The 24,003-nt window shown below is 36.1% G+C and overlaps 4 protein-coding genes across 4 annotated transcripts; 1 reads left to right on the top strand and 3 right to left on the bottom strand.

Moving 5' to 3' along the window:
• The first annotated feature begins 1,058 nt into the window (after positions 1-1,058).
• On the top strand, positions 1,059-2,298 carry LOC109791137 (putative fasciclin-like arabinogalactan protein 20). Its single transcript, XM_020350401.3, has one exon. It carries the CDS (start codon positions 1,158-1,160, stop codon positions 2,142-2,144), a length of 987 nt encoding a protein of 328 aa, XP_020205990.2. The 5' UTR covers positions 1,059-1,157; the 3' UTR covers positions 2,145-2,298.
• A 488-nt stretch (positions 2,299-2,786) lies between these two features.
• Positions 2,787-7,377, bottom strand: LOC109791139 (uncharacterized). Its single transcript, XM_020350403.2, has 9 exons — positions 7,045-7,377; positions 6,580-6,761; positions 5,715-5,893; positions 4,910-5,194; positions 4,765-4,823; positions 4,625-4,661; positions 4,439-4,510; positions 3,810-4,131; positions 2,787-3,362 (listed from the first exon to the last, which is right to left on the bottom strand). Exons 1-9 carry the CDS (start codon positions 7,157-7,159, stop codon positions 2,973-2,975), a joined length of 1,641 nt encoding a protein of 546 aa, XP_020205992.1. The 5' UTR covers positions 7,160-7,377; the 3' UTR covers positions 2,787-2,972.
• A 10,328-nt stretch (positions 7,378-17,705) lies between these two features.
• Positions 17,706-22,001, bottom strand: LOC109790014 (exonuclease V, chloroplastic). The gene is made up of 2 exons (XM_083060216.1): positions 20,349-22,001; positions 17,706-19,209 (listed from the first exon to the last, which is right to left on the bottom strand). Exon 2 carries the CDS (start codon positions 19,178-19,180, stop codon positions 17,912-17,914), a length of 1,269 nt encoding a protein of 422 aa, XP_082916342.1. The 5' UTR covers positions 19,181-19,209; positions 20,349-22,001; the 3' UTR covers positions 17,706-17,911.
• Positions 22,002-22,148: 147 nt separating this feature from the next.
• On the bottom strand, positions 22,149-23,581 carry RPI2 (ribose-5-phosphate isomerase 2). The gene has a single exon (XM_020354594.3). The coding sequence runs from the start codon at positions 23,297-23,299 to the stop codon at positions 22,511-22,513; it is 789 nt and encodes a 262-aa protein (XP_020210183.1). The 5' UTR covers positions 23,300-23,581; the 3' UTR covers positions 22,149-22,510.
• Between the last annotated feature and the right edge of the window lie 422 nt (positions 23,582-24,003).

The raw sequence follows: 24,003 nt of genomic DNA, 5'->3' as shown, positions 1-24,003 counted from the left end.
CAAATAGGTGTTTAATTTTTTATTTTTTTTTGTTAGCCTTAATGTTTGGATGAGTTGAAATTTGAAAATTGAAGGAATATTGGGGAAATTAAGAGGATGAAGTGGAAACATACTCTCTATGATTTGAATATAAGTAACAAAATATTCAAATTTGTTGGTATTAAATATAAGCAAATCTTAATCAATATCACTCTATTTGATATACTAACATCCTAAAATACTCCTTTATTTACTTGAGGCTGTATTTTCAATGTCTTTTTTCTTTTTTTATTCTAAGAATGATAATTTATGAAAATAAGTTATTTTTAAGATAAGATTAACAAAATTAAATGATGCAAATAATACTTTTAATTTATGTGATTTTTTTTTGTTACTTATATTCACATAAGGAGGGAGTACTTGTTGAAGGAATTTAAAAAATAAAATAAAATAAAAAATTTCTTCTAACATTAAAGTTGATCCAGACAACTTTTTTATTTTTTCAAGCACCTTAGTCATGGCTATGGGCCCATGCTTGTTGTCCTCGAAGCTACTCAAAGTCAACCATGAAATGATATTTTTACACTCACAGTGATTCTACCTATATAGATTTGATTAGATGGAAAAATGAAATTAGAGAAAAGAAATAAAGGAACGAAAAATGAGAAAAAAAAGTTAACTCTTGGAGATGAAAACTCAAAAAGGAAAAAAAAATCTTTCACTTTTATTTTTACTAAAATTTCGAAATTTCTCTCTTTTTATTTTCTTCCATCATACTAAAGAGGTACTAATAAAGTCACACTTAAAATAATTTTTTAATTTACACTAAATGTACATAAAAAATTAAACTCATATAAATATGTAATAGATACTTAAAAAAAATATAAATTATAAAATAATGTGCCTATTTAAGTAAAATTTTATTTTCATAAACACTTGTAAAAAAGAAAATAAAATGGTAAAGTAAAATAAAGTAATACAGGACTGGTTGTGAAAATATGAAATTAGAAAAATTAGGGCTTGAAATACTTGGAAAAAAGTGTATGTAAATAATAGAGAGTGTTTAAGGGAGGGAAAGAAGTAAGAAGTAACGAACTGTGTAACTACTTAGTGGCGGCGACGAATAGCAGAAGGGCACGTATAAGATTGGAGTTGGCGCCAAAACAAGAGGCTGATCAATGGCGCCCTTGGCACTGCCACTGCTCTTTCTCTCTTTCGTATTCTCCTTCCCCTCTTTCAGCGACGCTCTTCCGCGCGAAGCCATATTCGACGCCGCCGACGTACTCTCCGATTCAGGGTTCGTGTCCATGTCCCTCACGCTTGAAATCGTCGCCGAAACCCTCCTCGAGCAGTCGCCTTCAGCCACCGTCTTCGCCCCCTCCGACACCGCATTCAAGAAGTCCGGCCAGCCCTCCCTCGACCTCCTCCGCCTACACTTCGCCCCGCTCCCCCTCCCGCCGCCCAGCCTCCGCCTCCTCACCGCCGGCGCCACCATCCCTACCATGCTCCCCGGCCAGTCCCTCACCGTCACCACCTCCGACCGCGTAACCTCCATCAACAACGTCAGGCTCACCGGATCTCCCATCTACGACGACGGTTTTCTCCTAGTCTACGGAATCGAACGCTTCTTTGACCCTACGTTTCAGTTCAACACTCAAAGACCTAGTCCCGATTCCAATTCCTCCTGCTCCGGGAAGAACCACACCGCGGCCGCCTCCGATTCGTTCGACCAAGCCGTCCAAGCCCTAAAATCGGGCGGATACTCCGTCGTCGCTTCGTTTCTCGGAATGCAGCTCTCCGGCGTGGCGGAGCAGGGCGGAATCACGGTGTTCGCTCCGGCGGACGAGATGGTGGCGAACCGCATCGGCGACATCGGCGAGTATCCTTCGTTCTTTCGGCGCCACGTGGTGCCGTGCCGGCTTCTGTGGAACGATCTGGTGGATTTCGGCGACGGATCGGAGTTGGCGACGTTCTTGGAGGGATTCGCCATCAACATTACCAGATCAGGCGGCATTCTGACTCTAAACGGAGTTCCGGTTTTCTTCCCCGACGTGTTCTTCAACGACAGGGTGGTTGTTCACGGCGTCAGCGATGTTCTGGCACCACAGGAGAACGCCGTTCACGTTGACGTTGAGCTTAACCTGTTTGATCCTTCTGAATTTTGACGCACTGTAAATTTTTAGTCCACTTCGCTTTCATGCGTGTCATTTTCAAACAGGGTTTTTCATTTTTTTATTTGTCTTCCCAACTGCCAATAAAGATGGAGTAAATAATTTCAAACAATATTCTAATTCTAATACATTACATTACATTCAGAAATTGTTATGTATATTATATTCTCTCTGGATTTATTGCTCCAAATCCAATTTTAGTCTTTTAAGCTTCAGACTGGAAATTCGTCTGGCCCAAACTAATGCCGATCTTTTAGGTAAACCTTCTTTAAGGTCTGTTAGGGACCATAGTAGAGAACACGATCACGCTAATGCAAATAATTGTCTCCTACGGGAACTTTCACTTACAATGGCTTCTGAGGATTTTCTTACTACTAAATATATGCACATAATATTGATTTTAATGAATCTTTACTTCTTCACCTGATAGGATGACAAAAATTATATAAAAAAAAAAATTTGTTCGGAGAAATTCAATAAATACTTGCTAGAGAAAAAAAATAACAACGTAAACAAAAGTTAATTTTAACTTGGGTAAAAGTATAATTGATTTTATTCTTTATGCTGAGTTTATTATAGAAACAAAACTTGACTACGAGTGTGGTACCAGGCACAGCATTTAGGAAGCCAAAAATCTAAAGCTACAAACAAATAGAATGCTCTTTCTTTATATGGACAAAATGTTGCAGTACACTAGCTTTGGCTATATACTCTTCAAACCCAAGATGCAGCTTCGCTCCATCTTTGTTTCTTCCCGTAATATAATAGGGAATTGTAAAACAGTAATAGTCTACCTTATGAACTGATTTTCTATTGTACAAACTATACTTGACTATTTGCATTTGACAAGGGTAAAGTTGTGGTTGTTTCTGGTAAGGATGACTTCTCAAACACTTCCCTCCTTGGGGGGCGGTTTGCATAGAGTATCCAGAGAACAAGGCAAAGTAGAACACCAACGGAAACTAGGCCAAGTCCTACATTAATAATCTTAAGGTAATGGTTCAATGGAGGACAGTAGCTTGAAGTGATTCCTGTGAAGGCGTCCCTCACAAAATTGCAATTCTGAAGGCTAAGTAAAGGTGGAGTATAATGTTCTAATGCATAGCTTTCGTTCACTGCAGCTACTAACTGCAAGTAAATATCGGGGGTCACCCTGCCAACTGTGGTGCAAATACCATATTCAGATACCTCACATTCATAGTTCTTCCAAACCTGAAAAGTTTAAACAACGGACTTAATGAGATTCTATATATATCGTTGTCTGGAACATAATACAAAACATTTAGAACAATTCAACAGTAAAACTAAGAGATATGGCAAATAATCAAAATAGTTACAAGTCATGCATGTACCGAACGAAACACCAATAAGCCTAGGTTTCAGATGCCACAAATATCCAACGCCAAAAAAGATAAAAGATAAGATATATAGTAAATCATTTCCTATTAAACAAATTATTTGATACACAATTGTAGTGCATAGCAATCTAATCTTATCCCTTTCAGTATTTAACTAGAATTCAAAGCTTAAAAGAACCAACAGTTCTCTCTATCACAAACACACGTGAATTTTCTATTGGTGGGCAAGGGGAAAGAAAGCTACCAAAAGCTAGCAAGTGGCAAAGCTCAATAATAACCAAGTGATGAAAAAAAAAAATACCATTGAAGCATTGGCGGAAGAAACTTCTTGATCTGTACATTGACGCTCTTGAAGCTGAGAGTCAAAAGGGTAGCATAAAGATGGCATTCTAGGCCCAGACTGATTGTAGTACCCCAGACTACCTTGTGTTGAATTTGAGTTTGCAGTGTTATAGATGAACTGATTGACAACACTCGCAATATTGGTGACCACTTGTTTACTTTGAAATAGTGTTTTGTTTGTGGTTGTCTGATCAACACACGGAAGGACATTACTAAGAGCAGATTCGGTGTGAGGATTTGCTACCCATTCTCCCATAGCCATACAGGTATCAGAAATTGCACTGTAATAGAAATAATTTACTATGTCAGGTCTGGTTGTTAATTTTAGATTTTGAACAGAAACAAATTTCCATAAAATAAAGAAAATTGGATTTCATTACAATACATGTTATCAGCCCGGACAAGTTTAGTTATGGAGATACAACTTTGAATTGAAGGTGAAGGAGAGGGATTGGATGCACTGAATGCAACAAACTTCCTCTAATGGCACATGAATGCCCGGAGGGAGCCTAGAAAGTAGAAAGTGAATAGTTCCTACTAATTCCTGGTAATAAGATAAACGGAAATATATTGTATATAATGACTTACTTATTAAGGATCATGAATACTCCACAAAGAATGAATGTGGTTGCAACCAGTAACCATCCAGAGATAACAAATCTGCAAAACATTTTGAAATCAGATAGAAGAACAAATATAACAAGGATCCTTCATATACATACGAGGCACGATAACAAAGGTAATATCAATGGACCATAAGCAAAGATAACTTACATGAGGATTGCATGTTGATATCCAAGGACAGACAGGACTGCAAAAATAAGTGTCAGTTATAACCGAGAAGTGTTCAGGGATATAAATAATTAAATATATAATTAACTCAATTTATTCAAGATTTTATGATCAACACATACGTAGTCCAACAAGAGCCAGAAGAAGCATCACAGCTGCCACAACAAACAAAGCTGTCCGCCTACAAAATGCACCAAGTTTAGCATCATACAATGGATGGAATATCAAATTCTAGAAAGAAGGGCTTTATATTTTATGATTGCATACACGTCATTGAATACTCTTCGAATTTTAACTGAATTTTCATTTGTCTTCTCAGAAAGTGTGTTTGCTGCAGTATTTAGATCCAGATTGAGCTTGTCAATACCATCCATGACATCAGATGGGAGAAGAATCTGGGTGACATTGATAGTTTTTGCAAGGGAGAGATACTCTGTGACATTTCTTAGAGTCTGTACTGTATAATCTGACTGATTGACAAAATAATGGAGGGTATCCAACGCTTGACCATGGAATTTATCTTGCCCAACAGAAAGGAGGACACATCCAGTCCTGTGTGATTAGAAAATGGGGCATGTTAGTAACCAAGTTTGAATTTGTGATGAATAAAACTTTTGAGCTAGCAATATACATAAATTTCACATGTATTGCGCAAAGACCAATTCTCAAAATTTAGCAGCAACAGAATGACATTATTACCAAACTATCATTAAGATTGCTATTTTTTTTTTCATTGAAAAATAATAAACATCCATGCACATGATTTTTAATTACAAATGCAGAAGAAAATGTGGTAACCGTCCATGAAAAGGCTTATTAAAGAACAATTTTCCCACATCTTGATAAAGGGGGGAAGAACAAGGGGAATTGTGAGGAAATACAGCATCCCATGAAAAAGTGTGTTTAGATTCACGTCATTGATCCATGTTTTCTAACAAATTCACATCAATTTGACGGAGAAGCAAGTAATATTAGCTTCTTGTTTTCACGTTTTTTACGCGGGTCAAGTACTCTGGACGTAGAACCAAACATGCACGAAATTAACAAGGGGAACATCAAAATAGAGCCTTACGCTGCAGCAAAAGTGAACAATATAAGCAGTATGAGACAAATCCTTTGTGAACGATTTGATCCTTTGTCCTTGATGTTAATTCCCCATCCGCAGCATAGATGTATCCCAAGCGCCAAGCCAAATGAGATAAACCACAGGACAGCAAGAATAAAACCAGCCGCACCAGTGAATCCAACTGACTGCAGATATAATGGTTAATTGAAGTGAGAAGAGAAGAATCTTCTAAAGGTAGAACACACCGAGTAATCTGAACAATAGACTCCAAACTTCAAAGAATCGTAAAGTCAAAGAAAGAGCAAAACAAAACCAAGACAGAAATACAGTTTACATATAGATGTACATTTGCGGTTGTTAATTATACAGCAGTGGCAAGAAGGCATACAGTAAAGGTTTATTTGGATAAACAATTTAATGAAACACTCGTTTAATCATCTCTTATTACATTAGAGATTTTGTTATAAATTTGACAAGTTACCCCAAATAAGAACTTATAGGAGTCATGAGTTATTTTCTTAAGTCCAAATAATTAGTTAAATCTCTTCGATATGCTCCCTGAGACTATGATTACAGAAAATATCACTCATGTGAGTTTCAAAAGTTGCCTTAGTTACCAGATATCAATCATGATGATAATTCAGTTCACATTTCCTAATGATAGATATATGAGCAGGAAAACAGTTGAAACGTGTAGAACAATAGCATTCTTGATTCTCCATTTCAATCGAATACAACAAAGATCTAGGATGTCCAAAAAGAATTGTCAGGCAACATGCAAGAACTTCATTTCTCAACATGGATTTGACACTGATCATAGAATAAATCATCCACCCATTTTAAAACACGATGATCAAGGAAGTAATCTTACAGCCCAATAATGCTGATTTGCAATATCCCAGCCACCTTGGTAGCGTCGAAATCCTCGCAGAATGTCAGGCCTTTTGGTCCTGTTAGCCGCCAGGATAAGAACATCCTCACCCTTAGGCCCTGGTGCTGGAGCCACCCGGGCAAATTCACTCTTCCATGGACCCAAATTCTCTTCTCCCTCTCCTGCAAAGCGGAAACAGACACAATTAAAAAAGAAAAAGTACTAATCAACCACACTTGCAAGCAAAGCAAAACAGATGAAACCAAAAGAACCCCACAAGCCAACATGCAACGATTAGCCATAAGGCATCCGAAATTTCCATTTTTCCAATCCTGAAAACCAAAAATTGGGAAACCCAACATGATGAAATGAAGCAAAAAGCTAGGAGCAAGCCTTGATCTTTCCTTCCAAGTCCTAACCTTTCCACGACCTACACCAAACCCAGAATGAATGAGAAAATCGAACCTATGATAAACTTGACGGGGTGGCGAATGGAGCCAGTTGGAGAAAAAGCTGAAATGGAGCTGAGGAACAGTGACACGATGAAGAGGAACAAGGCATTGAAGGAAAAGGACTTCATTGTGGTTCGACAAAAATCACTTGACAACTAACACTTAACAACTCACACCGCCATTTTGGACTCTGGGATTGTATCACATCGATTGGGACGGTCGGAATCTGATAACCCTTGTGCTTTAGATTTAGCGGTCGCAGAGAGAGAGAGAGAGAGAGTCACATGGGAGTGTGTTTGTGTGTACACACTCACGTCAAGAAAACCGAAAAGGCGGGTGCGCTTTTAATCCTTTTAATTACCCTAAATTATGCTTACGGAACTATAATCACTTTAATAATCTTTTCTTTTATTCACCACCATCACTCATTAACCATTTTTATTAGGATTTCTTCTTCTTCTTCTTCATTTCTATTTATAATATCGAGTTCCACTTTAACTAAGATTTGATGATATTATTTTATTTTAATAATAATATACTTGTAACATTAATTATTTATGAAATCATAAAAATCGTCATAAGTGATTACCTTTTACAAGTTATTATGAATTATGGATATTTATTTATTTATTTATATTTTTGTCACCTCACTTTTTTTTTCTTTTCTACCACATTAACTTTTACACGCATCACTTTCTTTTATTTTTTACGTTCATCCAAAATGGGATAGCGTAACTCATTTTCCTTTTCTTAAATTGTGTATAGTTTGGAACATTTGTTTCTAAGGATAATATTACATTTCTAGAAATCTTATCCCTCTAAACATATTTGGTTGATATTTAGCAATTATAAGGGAAAAAATTGGATAAATAAATGTAGAAAAATAAAGTAGGGATAAATTAATATTTTAAAAAAGTAACTTCTATTTCAATAAAAAAAAAATGTATGATACTCACGTTTTATCATGAAAAATAAAAATCAATATTCATGGCAATTTGTGATAACAACTTGTATCGCTTTCTTGACCTCTTTACTCGCATTTTGATGAAAAGTAAATAGTGAATTTCCTAAACCGACACTAACTGGTGGCGCGCCCAAGCATTCATTGGTTCGCCTGACGCGGACTCACTTTTCTTTTTTAGTTTTGTCCATTTCCTAAGTTACTTTTCTTTTTTTTTTTTCATTTTCTAATCCCATTTAATTAAAGGTGTTAGTTGAAGTGATGTTATTTGCAAATTCACTTTTTCTAAGATTAACGATGATCTCATGTTCATCATTCAACACAACACAGGGTAGGGTACTATCGTGCGTGTTAGTTTAACTATTGAAGTGCAAACAATAAAGTCACAGCTATGGACAAGTGCAAATAATGCAGCTGTCACTCTGGCACCGAAAGATTCACACATGTCCAACAAGTGGATGCAAATGGAACCAACAAACCACTATTACTTCATCATGAATAAGACTTTTTTCTTTTTCATTTTTTCAAGACCTTTTATTATATTCTATTTATATTTGTTTTAAAAATTTACTAATATGTATTTACCTTGTTTTATTATTTTAAAAAACATAATAAAATATATATTTAATTTATCCAATGTTAGTATAAAAAGTTTTTACAAGAGTCATCAAAGTGAGTTTCAACCTGAACTAACTTAATCCATCTTGAAAACGAGTTAGGTTGGGCCAAAAAATGAAAAAATTCATAATTGGTCAAAAAAATTGTGATCAGACCCACTTTTGACCCGACCCACCCAGACTAAACTCATGATGAGTCAGACTGTTCACCTAACTCACTTATAACATTTCGACCCAACTCACTAACAACCCACTTAGTCATTTATTATTATACATGTATTATTTTAGTAAACCATAATTTTTTTTAGATAAAAATAAAGTTAATGTCAAATAATATGAAATTGTTATAAGTTTATTTACTTAAACCTCTAATAAAATTTAAATATTGATGAATAATCACTATTATTAAGGGTTTTTATTTTTATTTTTTGATTATTTAAAATTGTACACGTTTTAATTTAAGTTTAATATTATATACGTGATACTTAATTTGACAATTTTGCCTTTCGTTTAGTGATTATTTTAAATTAAATTTTTTATAAAAAAAAATAGGTGAATTGGTAGACCAACCCATTTAACTCACTAACCTATGATGGGCGAATTGGATTAAAAAATTATAGATTTTAAGATTGATAAACCAAATCAAATCAATCTACTTAAAATGTGAATTAAGGTGGGTTGGATCAAACGAATCAGATTGACCCGTCTTGACAGCTCTAACTTCTCTCGTCAACATTTCAAAATTTATCTAATATGATTAGGTTCACCATACCAAAGTTGATGATTAGGATACTAATTAGGCGAAATATGATGGATGTAGGAGGGGAGTGATAAAAAAAAAGTATTATATAGTATGATTAGGTTGAGCATAGCATCATTCTGTTAAATTAGCTTGAGATTTGGTGAAAAACGAATAAGATTTGGTGAAGGGTGGGTCCGTGAGGCTGAGATAAATAGGCGTGACTTTGGGCTTTGCGTGTGTGAGCAGGCACGTGAGCAGCGGCGAAGGGCGTGTGGGCCCATTATGGTTTTTCACATGGGATTCGATGGGCCCATACCTGACCCTATGACACTAGCCTTTGCTAATTGTCTTCAAGAATTGCTATCACCTTCCCTTTCCCTCCGACAATGCTTCATAAATGTATGGTAGCTTTACGTTCCCACTAAAAATCATAGCAAAAAATTAATGGCCATGCAAATTTTTTATGATAGGAAAATGTTAACAAAAAGACACGGTTAAGGTTTATTGAGAAACGTAACAACATTTTTCTTTTTAATTAAAAAAAAAAAGTGTGCACATTGATTCCTTCGATATAATTCTTAAATATTGTTTTGGATTATGATACTTCTTCATTTGAACGTGATGGAAGAGATTAGGAGAAGTGGAAGATGTAGCTTCTCCTTAGCTCTCCTTATGTACGGATCTTCAATCAAGGAGCTAGGACCGAGAACTTGAACACCTTTAGAAGAGGAATACGTGAGGATTAGAAGCTCTAATCCATTGACGGAAACATCCAAACACAATTCTCAAGGGATTGCACACTTCAAAGAGTAGGAAGCTAGGTTTCCTAAGGGAATTGAAGGCACTCTCTTAAGGCTTTCTCTCTTGGATGATTTCGGTGACTCTTGAGGGAATTTGGCTGAAAACAAGTTCAGAAAATTCTCATATATTCAAAAGTGTATTACAAGTTGTAGGAAGTTGCATTTATAGGAGAAAACTAGAGCTACTTGGCGGCACCTTGAGTGAACAAAAGTGGCGCCAAGTTTGAATTTCAAATTTGAATTTGAAATTCAAACTTTGGCCACCTCACTTAATCACATGGATGCTACCTCCATTTAGGTGTCATTTAGAAGTGATTTGAGGTGAATTTGGAGCTCACATGGCCGGACCCATCCCATGCAAACCATGTGACTCAAATTCAACTCAAATTACTTCTAAATGATGTCTAAATGAAACCTAATTCTCCTATTAATGTTTTCTTCATATAATCCTATTCTAATGACCGAAATACATTGGTCTAATGAATACAATGAATAGAAAAAAATATAAGAAGAAGAATGAGCCCAATATTGGGTATCAAAAGCCCAAAGCCCAAGAAGCCCAAAATTAAGCCCAAAACACCTAAACCCTAATCTATGGTCAAAATACAAGACCAACATGAAAATAGATTCCTATACTAAGAAAGTACAATTAGACATGGTGTATAATCAATCAAGCCCAAGTGAGAAGCACCCTAGGCCCACCAAGCCCATTGGGCCCTGACTGGCCCAAACCTTCATGTCTAGCCAACTCCTCTTGGTTCTTTGAGTATGTCACCTCTTGCACTCCAAAGCATGATTCCATCATCCCCTCCCTCTTGAAAAGGATTTGTCCTCAAATCTCGAGGATGAATGGAAGAAGAAAAATTAACACCTACATATAAAACATGCAAGGAATAAGAAGTAACATGATAAGATAAAAGATCATGGATCCTAAGAGGAGTCTTAGTATATAACCCAACAAAGAAAGATAAAATATTAGACTCTCTAGAAATAGGCTCCTCTTCTAAGCATAACCTAGAAGTAAAACCTAAAAATGTAAGAACACTATGACTAAGACAATGAAAAGACTGATTTTTAAACACTACAATATCTTGCCTAAAGTACCCTAAATGGTATCCTAGGCTTTTCCTAAAATATAAAGAAAATACTACTAAAAAACGTCCTAAACAATTTTGGATTTGATTGTTTATTAGATACTCATAGTCATATAATCTATTTTTGTCTTGTAGGGAAGGAAGCATATTAAGTTCAAAAAAATAAGAACTTCCCATAAGATCAAACATAGAATATAGATTACAAGTTATATCTACTAAACAATGTAAACCGAAAATTGGGTGCTTTATGAAATCTAAAGAAATACTTCCTTCCTTGTGCACCTTCAAGGAAGTAGTATAAGGAGTAACACTAGGTATAGTCCACTCCTTCTTCACTATATCTCGAAGTTGAGAAGAATTCTTTACTTGAAATTCATTTTGTTCCTCATTCTCAACTTTAAGATAAGTGGCAGCATTAGGATAAGAGTCAAGACTTTTGTGAATAAAGAGAGTTCTTTTCAAGTCTTGCTTGGTCATAAAATAACTCTCTTTTGTCATAAAGGTCTTAGTGGAGTCCCCTTTATCCACACTCTTTCCTTCTTTCTTTTCTTTGTTTCTTTTCTTTTTCATTTGCTTTTGATCCTCAAACACTTGGGATGGTGTTAAAGGATTAAAAACAATTTCCTTATTTTTATGAGTGAAGGATATTTTGTTAGTGAGGCCATCATGTATAGTTTGTTTATCAAATTGTCATGGCCTACCAAGCAAAATATGACAAGCTTCCATAGGGATCACATCACATAAAACTTTGTCTTTATAATCGCCTATGGAAAACTTGACCTTCACTTGTTGATTCACCTCCAATTCCTCACCTTCATTGAGCCAATGAAGTTTATAAGGGTGAGGGTGAGGAATGGTGGTAAGGGCTAACTTGTTAACCAACCTTGTACTACAACAATTAGAACATGATCCACTATCAACAATGAGAGAACAAGTTCTTTTAGAAACCAAACATCTTGTATGAAAGATGTTCTCTCTTTGAGATAGTGAAGTGGGACAAGGTTGACTTCCAAGAAGCCTTTTGATCATAAGAAGATCACCATCCACAGGATATAACTTTTCAATTTTAGGATCTTCCTCACTAGTCTCACTACCACTTGAAGTGGTAGAACTAGATTCATCAAGACTACTATAAATGTCTTGTCCTCTCAAAATCATGACCTTTTTAGTTGGACATTGAGAAGCTATATGGCCTCTCCCAAGACATTTAAAGTATTTGATGTCACTAGTTTTACTACTAGAAGTGACAACATTTTTATCATTTTCTTTTTCTTTTTCTTGACTTTTACTAGAGCTTTTAGAAGAGTCATATTGACCCTCCCTCTTGTAGTCATTCTTGATATAAGAGTTAGCTTGAGTTTTTCCTTTTAAAGAATTTTTCCTTAAATTTTGTTGTTCCACCCTTATACAAAGTTGGACCAAATCATCAAGGTCCCTATAAGGGAGTAACTCAACTCTATCTCTTATGTCAAAATTTAGACCACTCAAAAACCTAGCAATGGTCAATCTTTCCTCTTCCCTTATGCCAGCCCTCATGAGATACAACTCCATCTTTTGTCTATACTCCTCAACACTCATATTCTTTTGTTGGAGTCTTTGGAGCTTATCCATAAGCTCCCTACTATAATAAGAAGGTATGTGCCTTCTTCTCATAGCACTCCTCAACTCATTCCAATAAGTGATTGGAGGGTCATTGTGAAGTCTTCTCTCTCTCTCTAAGGATGTCCACCAATACATAGCTTGTCCTTGGAAAGCTAAGGTGGCCAAGGGAACTTTTCTTTCTTCACCTACTTGGTGACAAGTGAAGATTTGCTCCACTTTCATTTCCCAATCCAAGTAGGCATCCACATCTTCTTTTCCATGAAAGTAAGGGAGATCAACCCTTGATTCCCTCACTTTGTGTTCTTTAATGACTCTCCTAGGATGAGGTTGGTAGTATGCATCCATGTTCAAACTACCATCATATTCTTGGCTTTGAGAATCATTGGAGCTCTTGGTTGAGCTCCTAGAAGAACCTTTTGGACTTTTATTTTTATTTAATCTTTTCAAAAGTTTTTCTTCTCGTTGCTTAATCTTTTGAATCTCTTGTTCTAAAGCCATGATTTGTACTTCCTTTTCAAGTTTTTCTTTTTGTTTTTGAAGTATTTCATCATGCTTCCAAAGTTTTAGTGCCTCAACCTCCTTGACAATTCTTTTAAAACTTTTAGGAGATTCAAAGTCACTACTACTTTGAGAATGTTGACTCATGATTAAGCAATAAGATTTTATATGCTATGCAAAAAGTTATAAAATGTTTTTGGTATTTTCTAGGAATGAAAATAGCACTTGGAAGTCTAAGTGTACAAGTTGCACTATCAAGGGAGGTGAGCTACAAAGAGCCACTTAATAACCAAGCCTTTTCAAGTGGAAATCACTAAACTCCTTTGTGGTATTTCCAATTCCCCAAAACTTTTCACAAAAATTTTGTATGCTTTTCACAAATTTGTTTGTTTTTGACACTTAACTAAGCGTGAGCAAATAAAACTACACAATTCTAGACGTTTATAGGCAACAAAGTAAAGCAATTAAGTACAAGAAAACTTAAAAAGAAGCAAGTTAAGCAACTAGTCGGATATCCTAAGTGGAAGCTTGAAACATATGAAATTTCCAAGCCACTTCCACTAGTACTACACGTGAGAGTCTATCAAGGATGTAGATATACCTGACCAGCTTCTTAATACTCCCTCCAAGCTTTACAAATTGGTTTAAAAATACAAGAGAATTGACAAAAATTAAACTAGCCTAAAAAGCAATAAAGTGGCGGCTTTGGTGACCAATTAGTGGCGGTTTTGTGTTCAACTTTTCTAACACTTGTTTAAGTGTCTTAATCCGCCACTAATCCTTCAAATGGATGCTACTGAACCTGCAAAAGATACACAACAAGAGGTTAAGGGTGGCTGCCTCACAAGGTGAAGGAAAAGGTCACTCAAGTGAAGGAAGTTTAGGATAAGTTTTGGCCACTAAATTAGGTCAAATTTTTAGGTCTTAGTGTCCAAACTTTTCCTAATCTTTGTTGAGCAATGCTTGATCCTTGAGCAAGGATTTGAGGCCACTTCCAGCACAGGAATTTATTGAAAGAAAACTAGACAAGCAATAAAAGCACAATTTGAAAAGTTTATACCAAAATTAAGAGTAATAGATGTATATGACAAGACTCAAAGAGGTTCAACAAGTAAAACTGAAAATTAAGACTCCAAATAAAAGCTAGCACTCAGAGAGAAGAGTTCCTAGATAGGTACTAGAATAGATGAACAAAACAAAAAAAATTTGAAGACAATTGGACAAGTATAGCAAAAGTAGTAGCCAAAACAATAACAAGGAATCAAGTAGGTTTTTCAACTTGTATACCTCTCGGCTTTTTCCTTTTAATTTTCTTTCTCTATTTTTTTTTTAATTCTTTCTTTTTCTATCTTCAAGTTAAGAGTCCAGAGAGTATATTTGCCTTTTGTTTCAAATTTTATATGATTCCAAGCTATAGAAAAATGAGAAAACAAAACAGCCAAAAATTAGGTCAAATTTCAAGTAACTTGAGTAACTAGTGCACTAGTCTTTAGGTTTTTGATTTGGATTCCTTTTGAACTCTTTTCTTTTTGATCTTTTGAACACTTTAGGCTCTGTTTTATCTCTGTTTTCAGCCTCTAATTTTTTTTTAAATTTGAATCCACAAGAAGAGTGCACTAGAAGTAGGTTTACACTTGAAATTTTGAGTCACAAAAATTTTTATAAGATTTTCAATGGAATGTGATTTGAAAACTTAAGAACATAATAGAAACCTAACTCTAAAGAAACTTGCTAGGACTAATAGCAAATTATGAACACAATAAGGTAAAGAAAAAGTACATATAGGTAGGCACAAATGAGCAATGACCGAGACCAATATGTAGACACAAAAATCAAAATAAAACTAGGTTAAACATGTTATTCAAGGAATTGGCAACATGTAAGGATTAAACACAAACTTCTAAGACAAAACATAGATTCAAAACCAAAATCTAAATGCAATGCATGAGGTCCAATCACGGACACATACAAGAATGGAGAGACTCAAAATAAAATCAAAATAGCACAAGCAAATAGTTCCTAAACAAGTTGATTGAGGAAGAAATTCAAAAACAATCAACCAATGGATCTATGGAACAAAATGTGAGACAAAGCATATAAATCCGAATTGAAACTCTAACAAAACAATAAGAACAGCAAGAACAACACAAAATCACAAGAAGAAGACGGACACAAGAAGAAGAACTTATCTCCTTGAAGAACCTTGCTCTTGATACCAAAATTGATGGAAGAGATTAGGAGAAGTGGAAGATGTAGCTTCTCCTTAGCTCTCCTTATGCACGGATCTTCAATCAAGGAGCTAGGACCGAGAACTTGAACACCTTTAGAAGAGGAATACGTGAGGATTAGAAGCTCTAATCCATTGACGGAAGCATCCAAGCACAATTCTCAAGGGATTGCACACTTCAAAGAGTAGGAAGCTAGGTTTCCTAAGGGAATTGAAGGCACTCTCTTAAGGCTTTCTCTCTTGGATGATTTCGGTGACTCTTGAGGGAATTTGGCTGAAAACAAGTTCAGAAAATTCTCATATATTCAAAAGTGTATTACAAGTTGTAGGAAGTTGCATTTATAGGAGAAAACTAGAGCTACTTGGCGGCACCTTGAGTGAACAAAAGTGGTGCCAAGTTTGAATTTCAAATTTGAATTTGAAATTCAAACTTTGGCCACCTCACTTAATCACACGGATGCTACCTCCATTTAGGTGTCATTTGGAAGTGATTTGAGGTGAATTTGGAGCTCACATGGCCGGACCCATCCCATGCAAACCATGTGACTCAAATTCAACTCAAATTACTTTTAAATGATGTCTAAATGAAACCTAATTCTCCTATTAATGTTTTCTTCATATAATCCTATTCTAATGACCGAAATACATTGGTCTAATGAATACAATGAATAGAAAAAAATATAAGAAGAAGAATGAGCCCAATATTGGGTATCAAAAGCCCAAAGCCCAAGAAGCCCAAAATTAAGCCCAAAACACCTAAACCCTAATCTATGGTCAAAATACAAGACCAACATGAAAATAGATTCCTATACTAAGAAAGTACAATTAGACATGGTGTATAATCAATCAAGCCCAAGTGAGAAGCACCCTAGGCCCACCAAGCCCATTGGGCCCTGACTGGCCCAAACCTTCATGTCTAGCCAACTCCTCTTGGTTCTTTGAGTATGTCACCTCTTGCACTCCAAAGCATGATTCCATCAGAACGTGTCGATCTCTACCAGTTTTTATAGCTCCATTGTTCTTGAGAGAAAAGAGAAAGCTCCATTTGCCTTTCACACTATTCAGTCTTGACAAACAAGCCTCTCTTGCTCCAAGTGTGCTGTTATCTTCTCTTGGCTTCTTCTTCCTCCTCAGAAATTGCCATAGTCCTCTCTATATCTATGTCATTGTCATGCACAACCTTCTCTTGAGTCGATGGACACGGTTCTAATGTCCAAAACTATCATAAAGTAAAGCAAATAGTGTTAACACAACTTGAAATAAATAAAGAACCCTGCACTAGTTGCTACTGAGTCACTAGTAGGAAAAAGGAATTGCCATAAAAACCAACGGTAGAGAGTGTATGGCTATGCAATATTGGTCGAAAATCCTCATTGCTAAGCTATCTAACTCATGTACCACACAAATAAAAAGCACAAACAGTGTTCCACATTAAACCATCCTTACAGTAAAAATAAAAAGAAAAATATTTCAAACACCTTGCTGGATTCAAACTCAATTAACTTATTCATTCAACTTCATGAATCAAGGGATTTGTAGGCCGTCCTTAATTATCTTCACAGCAATGAATCTTGAGAGCCTCCTAGCTTTTTCAATTTTTTTAAAAATAAAAAACTCATACAATAGCCACATTTTAGTATATCTGTTTACACTTCAAAAGATATTGTCTTGTTATCCAAATTAACAAAAAACTCCTCTGAACATTGAACATATCATTTCCAAATACATTATTTCTTTTAACCCAATTCTTTAAAATGTAACGCTACCAAAACTTGAAATAAATAATATTTTATTAGTCTAATTTCAATTCAATTATAATTTTTGTTTTAGTATAAGAAAGATTAAAACAACAATAAGATCGAATTTAAATCCTCGTATAACCTTCAATTATCGCTACAATTCAAATTTATGCTATATAAATTTTAATGAGATTGCTCCGCATAATTACTACTATCATCATTATAGTCAGATTATTTTTTGCAAGTCCTTGTATAAAAATTATAATAAGAAAAAAATATTCTTCACAAGTGATTACCCTTTATTAAGTGATGAATTAGAATTCACAAATCAAAATAACTCCAAACAACAAATTTATTTAACTTTTAAATTTCCATATAATAAATGCAAAAGCCATGAGTTAAATTTAAATTAAATTGGAAAAGATATATAGAATATTAGTACAGAATTTTGATTGATGGTAGATATCATAAAATTATAGCATTAAACTTTGCATTACTATCTATTCTCTAAATTATATTATATTGTACGATACTTGTCCGAGGCACGTCTAGTCTGCTTTAGACTTGTTGCTTTTGACAAAGCACCACATACATTTCTTTCTACTCACTCGAGGAATCGAATGAAAAGTATTCTCCGCTCTCACTCTCAGTATCAGTGTATGCAGGACACTCAGAACGAAAATTGCAGAACCCACATTTCCATTGCTCTTCCTCAGCAACATAACTGGCTTCTCGCTGTCCAAGCCAAAACTCGAGACAATTCTGGATTTGACTTTTTATCCAGCCTTCATTATATTTAACTTTTTCTTCATCCAGCACTGACCGATCCTTCTGAGATTCATATTTCAAAACAAGCTGATCATGGGCAGGTGACAGCTTCTTACATGTATTTTGGTAACACATCACCACATCCTCAAGGGTCAGTGCCGAGATTTCAAAGTCAGCACATACAGCTCGTAGATCCTCACTTAGAGCATGTTGAGGATTTAACTCAAAATAATCAAATAACTGTTTGGATGGGAAATCATGATTAGCATGAGCAACTAAATTGTCCCACAAGTACTTGTAACACATTAACTGAATCCTTCCATTTCTTTTCTGAGGTTCAGAAGGAACTGTATCGTGGAAACGAGTCTTTGTTTCAACCAGTATAGGTTTATGACCACTTTCTTCCTTAGGCATTCGAACCTCATCGATCTTCCCCACCATCCATATGCCTTGTGCAAAAGCAAAGCTCACTATTGGAAGCTCACGTGTTAATTCTTCACTGAGCAATTGATTCACGCCATTTATGAAATTAACAAGCTTCACTGCCATATCATCTTCAAGTGACTTTACCTTCACTTTCACTGGTGATAGAACCTCTTGTCGAAGTTGAACATGTCGATCCACACCGGCTTTGATAGCTTCGTTGCCCCTCCTTCCTCTTTCATAAAAAGGATCCAAATCAATTTGCTTTTGGTTCTCACGGGGCTTACTTTCACTGTTCTTGGATTCATTGAAGTAAAGAGAAAACTCCATTTTCATATCACACCATTCTGTATGGGTAACATCAGTGACTGATAAACCCCTCCTGTTCCTAAACGTGTGCAGTAATGTGTCATCTGCTCTTGATTTCTTCCCAGTACTCAGCAAATTGCCATAATCTTCTATGTCTGGTTCAGCATACATGAATAACTTTCTCTTGGTTTGAGCCGAATGACTGATATGGCATTTCCCTGCAACTGAGGCTGAAGTTGGTGATTGTATTGCAGAGATAGCAGCAGAAGTAACAGGAGAACTAGCTGCTGAAGCTAAAGAAGCTTCAGTTGAAACAATCCCTTCATCACTTCTGATCTCAGTTGGGATGTTGGAGGATGTTCCAGCCATGACCACTGCTGATCTAGCAAGTCTGTGAACTGCGGTTGGAGTGCAGAATTACTTATGCATCAGTTACCGTATTGAACACGTAATTATAGAAAGTATTGAGAGGCAGCTGGTACGGATTGGAATTCTTAACCAGCAAGAAAGGTAACATCATTGAGAACAAAAGCATAAAAACTGTATGGTATCTTAGTACAAGTTTTAGACAATTACAAAAGGAAAAGCATAGAAGATATAAAAGCAGTCTTGGGATGGAGACTCTTAATTTGTAGGATTTGGTAGTGATAAGAGGGTCATAATTTACATGGTAAACTAAACAATTATCATTCCTTAAAGACACAGTTCATGTGCCTAAAAATCACGTAAAGCAAATACTGTCATCAGAAGATTATATATACCAAGAGGAAACAAAAGATACAATTCACATTTGAATAGTGCTTGTTGAACGCTTCACCTCCAACTCCAACATTTTTTTTTATATCGGATAGTAAAGAAATCCCTACACTGGTCGCTTAAAGACAACTAAACGAACATGACTCCCACATAGTAGGGATATTGGGAGTAATTTACCGTTGCGTCATGGCTCGCCCTCAATTGTTATAGAATCACAATTTGGAGAAAAAAATAGTTGCCCCTAAAAATCCATTATTAAATAATCAAAGTATTCCAGATGATATATATGGCTCTCTAATCAGTCAAAAAACCTTATTGCTAAGCTATTTAATAAGCCATGCAGCCCATAGATATTAAGCACAAAACTTTGCATTTTAAAACATCCTTGACTGCAAATGATGAGAAAAATATAAGAGACAGAGACATGTGGAATTACAAACACCTTGCTATTATAGTCAAGTCAGCTCGGGATAAATACATTTGTTGTCCCTATAGTTTAACCTCGGTTATAGTTTTGGTCCCTATAGTTTAAAACTTTGGTTTTTTTAATCCCTAATTGACGTAAACTATTCAGATGAAAATTGTATTTAAACCCATTTATTGTTTCAAGAGATTTTACAAGCTGACCATATTCACAGAACTAATTAGACGGCCTCCTAGTTTATTCAGTATTAAAAAAAAAAAAAAAACAGGAACATGTAAAATGAAAGAAACATACCTTAATGTGCATATCACATCAAATTTCTAAACATTTCTTCTTAACAAGACAGAAATAGTTTACCTATGATCTAGCTCACTGAAGATAGAATCAGCTACACTCCCCGGAAATCTCAACTTGTAACTGGGAATAAACTGACTACCAGTAAAAGCTAGGTCACCAAGTCCAAACCATAACAAGCTTCCCATAGGGAATCAGGAAGCTATAACACTTGCATAAAACCCATAAAAACTATCAAATCAATTTAGTGTTCAATTTAACACCAGCTTTGTGTTCAAGCAAAAACACATTCCTTTGCTAGTTATAATTATAATTGAGAACAATCTAGTACTCCAATGATATAGTTGCACATTAAACATCATAGCTAACATGTTTTTAATATGAAGAAACAAAAGTTGATTAACCTTGATAACTTGATTATAAGTATACCATTAAAACTTACTAATTTTCAGAGAACCCAAGTATAGACATAATTAAATACACTAAAGAACATCTAGATATCCAATTAAGCCAGCATTGCAACTAACTTCTCAATGTATCAATTAAAGTAGGTTGCAGGGAAAGCAAAAGCAGGAATGAAGTAAAGGTTTGAGCATCCCAGCCACCTGACCCATAATCAACAACAGTAGCATAGGTAAAACAACAACATTGCAGTTGAAAATTGTTCAACTTCAGCTACCCATGGCAATTGAAGCAATGTGCTATTGTTTCTAATAATGAAAGTGTTATTGTATGCAAAAACCAACTAAAAGCTTCCATTCTATCGATGCTTCTCTCGTAAAGGAACAAGTAAATCCTTCGTTGGAGAATTACATCCAGTAAATTTAAGTATTGCTAGTTATTTAACACACGTACTCTGGTCACAAATGTGATATCAAAGCCATAAGTAGATAACATTACACATAAACCAATCCTTTTGAAAGTCAATGACTGAATAACAGCGGTTTCTTCAACACATTAACCCATACAATTGACCGTTACCGTTACGCAAGTAGCAAAATTAGAAGGAAGAAAAAAAAAAGGACAAATAAAACATGAATTTTTGTTAACAAGAGTACCTCTAGTCAGGTTTCAAATACAGAATAAGGTTATTCAAGTCTAAAAAGCAATTAAATGGATACAAAAGACTAACAACGATTTCTAAATTGAGAATTTGAGAAACACATTAACATCAAAAGAGAAAATAGCTTGGCTATCACCGATAACCAATTCCTCAGACAGTGACAAGTTCCAATATAAAATCTGCAGTTAATTAAATCGTGCACACATCCCAATTACATTTAGTTGTTCAAAATCAATTCTACCTAACATAACCCTGTGTTTGGTGCAGGGTCTACAAGTGCATGTTTAGCCAAAATTTACAGTCAAATGTATAAGATTGACACGGAAGCAACTAATGTTTGCTTCAGGCTGCCCCGTGAAAAAAGCTACAAGGCAACAATCCAAACATGCTATAAAACAAATAAGCAATAAATAACAACCATACAATTCAATAATAGCAAATCAAAGGGGAAAACAATGAAAATTTTGAATTAGCTACATTCGACATGTTAAACACTGTCAACCCAACCGAAAATTGTGCAGCCAACTGATCCAGCACCACACAACAGCCATTGCATGCAATTAAAATACTAATATTCAGCCCTCCAAAAAGTCTCCATTCTTCTCTGCTTGCTCAAACTAAGTCCACGACCTACAAGAGCACGTTTAGCCAAAATTCACATGCAAATGTAATAGATTGACGCAGAAGCAACTAATATTTGTTTCAGGCTGCCACATGTACAAAGCTACATGGCACCAATCCAAACATGCTATAAAAGAAACAAACAATAAATACCATCCATATAATTCAATAATAGCAAATCAAAGGGAAAAGCGAAAATGAATTGGAATTAGATAGATTCAATATGTTAAACACTGTCAATTCAACAACAAATTGTGCAGACAATTGATTCAGCACCACACAACAGTCATTGCATGAGATGAATATTCTAATATTCATCTCCCCAACAAGTTTCCATTTTTTTCTGCTTGCTCAAACTAAAAGGAAAAACAAAACTACCGGAGAAATAAGAAACTTTCTCCAACAATTGTATTCAGTAACAAAAGGATTTCATTAAAAATCCCCCCTCCCCACCTCTACTAATACACCATACCACACAAAGTGTTAGAACCGCAAGTCAAGCCTCCACCTTCCCTTACCCTACATTATTCTCCAAAAACCCCTACTTATTCTTCACCGTCAAGCCAAGCTCCCCTGCAACAATCACAGTAGTAGCCATATCGAGAAACATGCCATGCTCCACAACCCCCGCAAGCTGCAAAATGGCATCACTGGCAGCCTTCAAATCCCCAATACTCCTCTCGAAATACAAATCCACAATATAGTTCCCATTGTCAGTAACAAAAGGTTCATCCTTTTCCCCAACCCTGAGCTTAGCAACACAGCCAGCATCCTGAAAGAGCTTCTGCAGCCTCGCGGCAGTGAAACTCCAACAAAACTGAATAACCTCAACCGGCATGGCCAACCCACTACCCCCCAAAAAGTTAACGAGCTTGGACTCATCAACGATAACCACAAACTTCTTGCACGCACCCTCCACCATCTTTTCCCGAAGGAGGGAGCCACCGCGACCCTTGACGAGGTTGAGGAAGGGGTCGACCTCGTCGGCGCCGTCAATGGCGAGATCGACGACGGGGTGGGCGTCGAGATCGGAGAGGGGGATGCCGAGGGAGAGGGCCTGCTCGTGGGTCTTCTTGGAGGTGGGGATGCCGATGATGTCCTTGAGCTTGCCCTGGCGGAGGAGCTCGCCGATGCGGTCGACGGCATGGCGGGCGGTGGAGCCGGTGCCGAGGCCGAGGACCATGCCGGACTCCACGTACTCGACGGCCTTGTAGGCGGCGATTTTCTTGAGGTCGTCCTGGGAGAGCATGGCGGAGGAGGAGGGCGCGTGGAGGCCGGCGTCCAGGGCGGCTTTGGCGGTGGCGATGAAATGGGGGTAGGGAATGGCCATGATGGGTGGCGGAAAAGGGGGGAAAGGACAAGACTTTATGAGGCGTGTGGCGAGGGATGAATGGTGATAGATACTAGATAGGGTTAGCGTGGTGGTGGAGGGGATTGTTTGGTTGCGTTGCGTTTAGGGGTATATATAGAGAAGGGTGGTGGAGGAAAACCAGTTTGATTCAAACACTGCGTTTTTGTTTTGAAGGGAAATGAGATTGACGTGTTTCGCGCGGTCCAGGGAAAGAAAGAGACGCTGAGAATGAGATTCTAGCGAGGAACGCAGACATGGAGCCTTCCACTTTTTTTCTTCCAATACCTAAAATCCAATATTTTTATTTTAACCATACTCATTCTCATTCGATATCTTCCCTAAAGGGAATCATCCACATAATTCAATTTTATATTATTCATATATAATAATCTTTTTCCTTTTATAATATCAAATGCTAGTATTTTTATTTTTATTTTTATCAAAAACACTACTGGTTTAGTGTGCGACATACATAAGGTAAACAATGTTAATTTTAAATGTTTTTTATTTTATAAACTAGGTGACTTTTGTAAAACCATTTTTTGGTTTTTCACCTTTTAAGTTTTATAAATATTATTTTTAATTCACGTAAAATGAATAAATTTTACAACTGGTATTACAATTATTATTTGTCTTTGATTTTCAATCCTGTAAAATCTAAAACAACTATTACTATAAAGTTT

Source organism: Cajanus cajan, chromosome 7 (genome assembly GCF_000230855.2).
Source record: "Cajanus cajan strain Asha chromosome 7, NIPB_CcT2T_4, whole genome shotgun sequence".
Taxonomy (NCBI): Eukaryota; Viridiplantae; Streptophyta; class Magnoliopsida; order Fabales; family Fabaceae; genus Cajanus; species Cajanus cajan.
Note: the sequence above shows the minus strand (reverse complement) of the source record. Positions and strands in the feature narration are given on the sequence as shown.